Below are 7,352 nucleotides of genomic sequence, written 5' to 3' on the forward strand. Positions count from 1 at the left end.
TATCACTCTTTTTTATTGAAACTCAATATTCATCACTCTACTTTGGCTTGTTTGTATCTATTATGTCAAAAAACCATTAAGTTTACTTATGTGGTATAATTACGACCCACTTATGGCTGACATGGCACAAGTGTTAAAGCTCACATATCCAATCAAATGGAAAAAAAATTCGAACATTGGATAACATTAAAAAAAAAAGAAAAGTAAGAAAGATGGTTCTTAATGGAGGTGGCTTGTGAAGAGAGAATATGGTTATCCATACATTTATCTCTTCTCCCTTCTGTTGCTATCTAATCGTTGTCCATACATTCATCCCTTCTTCTTCCATCTCCAGCCATTGTATCATTAGTTCTATTGATTTTGTTATTTCTTACGTTCTTAATTAATGGTGTTGGTTGCTGAAGAGAGAAGATGGTTCTTTTTATTATCCATATTTTCATGAGAGAAATTGACATATTACCAATTATAAATTTTGAATGGATGAACTTATTCTAAAAAACATAAATAAGGCAATGTAAAACGAATTTTGACTTCCAAGGAGTAAAGTGGCGAGTTTTGAGTTTCAGGGAGTAAAGTGGTTTCAAAATTGGGTTCCAGGGAGTAAAGCGGTGGCTTCTGAGTTTCAGGGGGCAAAGTGAGATCAAAATTGAGTTCCAAGGAGTAAAGTGGCGAGTTTTGAGTTTTAAGAGGTAAAGTAGGATTGAATCAAGTTACAAGGAGCGTAGCTAAAAATAAACCTAATTTATTTTGGTGAAGGGACAGGGCAAAGAAGGAGGAGAGGCATATGAAGAAGAAGAAAAGGACTTGAAGAAGAAAGAAAGAGAGACGATTTTTTTTTTTTTTTACAAAAGTTTAAATATGATAAAATGAGTATCAGATTTTTTTTTTTTTTGGATGTAATAATTTCAGATTTAAGAAAGTGTAAAATACAACTACTTTCCAGTCTCTCAAATCAAGGAGTACCGAAAACCATTTATTCTTTGGATTGGAGTATATTTTGGTCAATGGAGATCGGTTGGGGTTCAAATGCGCATTTGAACCACATTATTGCTAGTCTATTGTGATGCTTAGTTCACTCCTTCTTTAGTGTAGATAATATCGTTTGTTCAAAAAAAAAAAAATATATATATATATATATTTTTTTTTTTTTAAGGGAAATTTTGCTTACCGGAACTTAACTTACCATAATCTTAAACTGAAACTTTATTAATCTGAATACTTTGATTGAAAATAAAATGTTAAATTCTAATATTAATTAAAAAAAATTAATAATTCCTCCCAATAACCATGCAAAGTTTATACCGGTAGGGATTTTAATACATATTTTAGTTTAAAAAGGTGAATAAATTTCACATTAAAAAATTGCGTACATTTTACTAAAAAAAAAAAAAAAAATTATGAGTACAAATAAAAGTTTAAAAATATAGGCACATAAAGAAATTAAATATATGGGTACAAATCGTTAGACGCTAGTCGGGCGGCGGGCAAGGGCATAGCGCCTAGGCGGCCTAGGTAGATTTATGTAAATTTATTATATATCTTGTAAATAAGTGACTATTTACACCTAAAAAAAAACTATACTTGTTTGGATAATAAAATAATGATAAAATGCAAATTAAGTACACCATTTCCATAAGTATAGGATGAACTTGTAGTAAATCCATCATTTGTATATTAGGTACACCATTTCCATAAGTATACCACCATGAAACCAAAAAAAGAAAAAAACACACAATTAATAAATAAACCGCCTAGGTGCTGCCTAGCTCTCCGCCTAGCTTCCAGCCAATTTTTCCAAACGCCTTGCCCAAAATCAGGATGGGGCTTCACCGCCCAACGCCTAGGCGCTGGACAGCGTCTAGACAGGCGGCGGCCTAGGCTGATTTTTAGAACAATGCGCGCCAACTGGAGATCACTCACTCGATTGTATGAAGAAAAAATGTGTAAGTTTTGATTTCAGGTCTTCTATCAACCTTTGAATATAATATATATATATATATATATATATATATATATATATATATATTATATAAAATATAAAATAAGCTGTTTCCAAGTCTTGCACTAACAGCCAAATTTACGTTCACGGCCATACACACGTAGTCATAATCGACGTTCCTGTATGAATACCAAGAATTTACTTTCCTAGCTAGCTGTAGGCCCTTAACATTAGCCGCCGGTAGGCCTAGAATTTACTTTCCTAACCAGCTGCAGGCCCTTAGCATGAGCCGCCGGTAGGCTTCCCTTTTTGAGAGGAAGGAGGATTCTATCCCCTTTGAATCTCTCTCTCATTTTTATTTTTTATTTTTTATTTCCTACTTGAATAGTTACGGTGAAGTCACATCAACATCATATATTAAATTTTTTATAAAGATAATAAGACAAAAAGTAAAATATGAGATGAGGGAAGAGAAAGGGATGAGAATAGGAGGGTAGAGAATCCTGCTATTTTTGAGAGAGATCAGCTGTTTAATTTGTAACCAAACTAGCATAATCCACTTGTATGTGTTTTATCCCATTGTTGCAAAATATGAAGGAGAAAAAAAATGAATAAAATGGAACTTGACCAAATCTATATAGTAATTCATACATGGTTATATTTTTCCTGTTCAGTATTACTGGAACTATTGTAGATGTGGATATGTTAGTTGACTAAGGTAACATGTTCGCCTCTAAACTTGAATTTCAATCCTCCCTTTCGTAAATTTAGAAATTACTTTACTAAAAACATGTAAAATACCACAAGCGTGGTTGAAAGAATCAACAGTTACATATGTTATTCATGTAGACAAGATCCGGAGGATATTGCAAAAGGGGTTCATCAGTCCCATTCATACAAATATGGATGATAAAACGTAGCCCATGCACGTAGTTCAAGATGAAATAGGGCACCGGACATATTCCACATGTTCCTGTATGGTCCACCCAGATTTCCTGATATAGCATGTACTGCACTCGTTCATTTGTGCAGTTTGTTTATACCTTGAACACGAATATAATACCACTTTATGATGATCATTTATAATTTAGTAATTTTATTTACAGTGTTGTTGAATCATTAAGTTTTTGTGGAGCCTAGCCCCTCACATGGTGAAATGAAATATATGTTTAGTGTAACTGTATTAAAATATATAGGAGATCCACATTGCACACATACCACATTCGATCCGCAACTAATTTAAATCTCTCAGGCACGAAAGGTCATCATGTCTTTTTTTCTGATGAGGGACCATATGAAAGCTCAGTGGCTCCGACCCCATCATCTCTGTCTCTCTCTTGCCCTTCTTGTCGTTGAGGTGGTTGCACAAGTCTTCTTAGAGAGAGAGAGAGAGAGAGAGAGAGAGAGAGAGAGAGATTCTTTTGAGGAAGACAATGGAGGGATTGATCAAAGAGGACAATAGTGCCTAGCTAGTGGTGGTTTTAGAGGTGCTTTTCATATAGATATTAAGGTCGAGGGTCACAGTTGAGATGTGTGTGTGCCCCCCCACACACACTGACTTCACAATAATATTGATGCCTCTAACGCATTTTTTCATGTGGACCCCATTTTACAACCTATTTTAGACTAGCACACCAGCTTCTAGACCTCGAGAAATTTTTTTAAAGTATCGATAACACGGTCCGGTAAAGGGTCATAATATAATTGGTTAAAAATTTTGTTTTCAAGTTTCTAATTTATTGTATTACACTCAATATACCGAGCTGTATTTCTGACATACTGAAAAATCTCTCGATGTCTAAGAGAGAAGAGATTTTTAGCGTATCCAAACACCACTAATATAATATATCTATTACACCCAAATTATAACCTTCATTTTTTTGGTCTTAGAATGCGAGAAAACTACTTTAGTGTCTTAAGGCTTCATCAAAAAATTTGGACATAAAAATCTCTAAAACAAAAAAAAAGAATACAACTGATTGAAAATAATAAAAACAAAATAGCAGGGATAATTTTGTTAGAAAAAACCAAATAAAAAAAGCGAAAACTAATTAAATTTAAAATTTGAAATAAAAGTATTGAAATCCCATGTTGAGGAGAAGTTGGCGAAAATTTGAAAATAAAAGTATTGAAGTCCACGTATCTCAATCCACTTCATCAATCGTTCTCTCTACACACTTTTCAAAAACCACCATTTTAGAATAAATAGAACTTCAGTCTGCTCAATGTCGAGTTTTAAATAATATTCGGAATTTAAAATGATAAATCGCGTAACGAATGATGTCGATAGGATACACAATTTCTCCTAACCTTTCTCTCACTCTTCAGTCTCTACAGTTTAGGTGGTTGGCTCTTCTTCAAGGGATGGACCCCACTCTAAGTACACTAATAACCATGATACCCAAGCTTTTCATGCATTTTTGGACCCTTCCATGCACTACTCCCATTATAAATAATCATGACTGCGGTGTACCCTTTACGAAATCAAACCCCTCCTTTGTGTTTTCTCCTTCAATTCGATTCGCTTCTCGTCATCTCCAATTCTCTCATCACTACCAATATTTTGTCTCTCTGTTTTTTCCTTTGATATAATGTCTGATGATCAAATGAGTCTATCAATAAATGGTCAATCTCAAGTTCCTCCAGGTTTCCGGTTCCATCCAACCGAAGAGGAGCTTCTTCACTACTATCTTAGGAAGAAAGTTGCCTTTGAGAGGATTGATCTTGATGTAATTCGAGAAGTTGATCTTAATAAGCTTGAGCCATGGGACATTCAAGGTACGTATATATATAAACTCATCGTAAAATTTTCATACATAAGAGTCACGGTTCATGGAAATCGGATTGGTTCATTCATTTTTGTGACATAATGCAGAGAAGTGCAAAATAGGTTCCACTCCACAAAATGATTGGTACTTCTTCAGTCACAAGGACAAGAAATACCCAACCGGAACTCGAACCAATCGGGCAACCACTGCTGGGTTTTGGAAGGCCACTGGTCGGGACAAGATCATCTATAGCGGCTTCAAAAGAATTGGATTGAGGAAGACACTTGTGTTTTATAAGGGTCGAGCTCCTCATGGACAAAAGTCAGATTGGATCATGCATGAATATAGGCTTGATGAAAGCAACACTCATGAAACCACCGTAAGTTTTTAGTCCCCCCATTTCTTCAACTTTCGCACAATCGAAAATTTCAAACACTTCATTTATTCCAAGAATAATCAAACACCAATTTGCATTCTTGTGTCGATTGCACAAAGTACTGTTTATGTATTATACGTATACGCTTCTCTTTAACAAATCAGAACTACCTCGGTTTAATTCTCACTAGATCGTAGTGGGAAGGTCACTATCCCCGTATAATATTCTTCTTCACATATATACTTCTGTGTGTACACAATTATTGATATTCTCATACATTCATTACGTACTATGTGTATTCACACAGGTTTCTAGCTCAATGGGGGAGTCGATGACCGAAGACGGGTGGGTGGTCTGCCGGGTATTCAAGAAGAAGAACTATCAGAAAGCTTTAGAGAGCCCTAAAGCCTCCTTTTCCATGGACTCATCAAACAACCAAATGAATGGTTCAAGAAACGATGGTGTTCTTGATCAAATACTGATGTACATGGGAAGGACTACTTGCAAGCTGGAAAATCATGATCAATCCTTAACCATGAATAACATCTCAGAAAGATTTATGCATCTGCCAAGGCTTGAGAGCCCAACTCTTCCAAACCTTCCCGCTTTCGATCAGGAACGTAGCTTCAAAGCTTGCTATTCGGCCATTGATGACATGTTCATAGAAACTGAGCCTTCTTCAACAAACCAACCAAGCAATGGTTGTGACAATAATGACCTAGTCGATGATCATGACTACCCCAAAACAAGGCTAAATGACTGGGCTACCCTTGATAGGCTTGTGGCATCCCAACTAGGTCAACTCAATGGCCAAGATCCAGAGACACCAAAACACTTGTCTTGCTTTGGCGATCCAAACATGGCCTTTTGTTCTTCTCCTCATCCTAATGATCAAGACAATGACGTACAACTATCATATCCATACCTACGTACAAGTAGATCATCCGATCATCAATCCGAAGTATACAACAACGAGAATGATCTGTGGAACTTCACCAAATCGTCGTCATCACCGTCATCATCGGACCCGCTTTGCCACTTGTCGGTGTAAGGGAAGCACTTGAAACGACATACATACTATATACGATATATAATAGCTTAACCTATAAGAAATATATATAGGAAGTTCGTACGTTTATGTTTAAATGAGAATACTTGTAATGAATAATAAATAATAAATAATAAATAGGTGATAACTGAGATAGTGTGGCATTGTCATACCATTATCTTTACTTAAATAAACATGTCTTTCCATTAAAGTGAGTTAATTGTTATCGAATTTTTTGAGGGCTGTCACATGCATGCTCTTAATTTCTAACCTGTAATTATGTCCTTAGGTTATGCTTCAATGATAACATGTTGCTGACTTTTGATCGTATATTTGGTATCATGGCAATTGATCATCATGATGTCAATATTGTAGATGAGTGTGTATGAAACCTGCTAAGCACTATATAAAAATATCTTTGGCTTGGTCATGAGTTTATGACATTGGTATCAATTTGTTATTCTAGTGTCCATAAACAGTAACATTCTTGGCTTGGTTCACAACTTCACATAACGTATACGTACCAATTATGGTGTGGAAAACGCGACCCCTTTACCAATAAAGATAAGATTAGAGCATGAGGATCAAGTGAAAATATCCCATATACTGCTCTTCTCTCTCTCTCTCTCTCTCTCTCTCTCAAAATGGCCAAAAAATTTATACGAAGAACCACCTAACTCCTTAAAAGTACATGCAAAGTGCTTAATTTGTTGATATGAAATAAAATTGCATATCCTCACATGCCCCCTCACATGTGGCAATACTTAATTCAAACACTTGGACAACACATATCAGGTAACGTGGAGTATGTGTGGTCATTGATCGTTTACACATGCCCCAAACTTTCTCGAATACCATGAATAAACATAAGGTTTCCTTATAAAATCAATTAGTAATATAGGAAGTAGTCAAACTTCTGATATGCTTATACAAAATCTCTTAACTTTCTAATGTGGGACAAAACTCCAAATCCTCACAGATGATGCTTTTATCTCTACCTATGCTCGTCAAACGAAAAGAAAACAAGACTAAATTAAGTTAGGAATATACACCATTGTGTTAGAGTAAGATGCTAGCTAATGTGAGGATAAGTTTCAATTCATAAGATTAGATATTGTATTATTCTTACTAGAGGATCATGTAATAGAAAGAGCGTTATGTAGGAGAATTGGTAAGTGTAGCTTTATGTGCATTCTTGCAGAGATTTACCCATTGTGTCGA

General features: G+C 35.3%; 1 protein-coding gene across 1 annotated transcript; it reads left to right on the forward strand.

Annotated features, from left to right (window-relative positions):
• Positions 1-4,353: 4,353 nt before the first annotated feature.
• Positions 4,354-6,342, forward strand: LOC137709706 (NAC domain-containing protein 43). Its single transcript, XM_088695665.1, has 3 exons — positions 4,354-4,717; positions 4,815-5,086; positions 5,391-6,342. Exons 1-3 carry the CDS (start codon positions 4,531-4,533, stop codon positions 6,132-6,134), a joined length of 1,203 nt encoding a protein of 400 aa, XP_088551791.1. The 5' UTR covers positions 4,354-4,530; the 3' UTR covers positions 6,135-6,342.
• The last annotated feature ends 1,010 nt before the right edge of the window (positions 6,343-7,352 follow it).

The sequence above is a fragment of the Pyrus communis genome, chromosome 6, assembly GCF_041283825.1.
Source record: "Pyrus communis isolate YQ-2024b chromosome 6, ASM4128382v1, whole genome shotgun sequence".
Lineage (NCBI taxonomy): Eukaryota > Viridiplantae > Streptophyta > Magnoliopsida > Rosales > Rosaceae > Pyrus > Pyrus communis.

Coding starts and splice junctions, on each gene's coding strand:
- LOC137709706 (XM_088695665.1), top strand. CDS start 4,531: ATGTCTGATGATCAAATGAGTCTATCAATAAATGGTCAATCTCAAGTT. Junction 4,718..4,814: donor TGAGCCATGGGACATTCAAG/GTACGTATATAT, acceptor GACATAATGCAG/AGAAGTGCAAAATAGGTTCC. Junction 5,087..5,390: donor GCAACACTCATGAAACCACC/GTAAGTTTTTAG, acceptor GTATTCACACAG/GTTTCTAGCTCAATGGGGGA.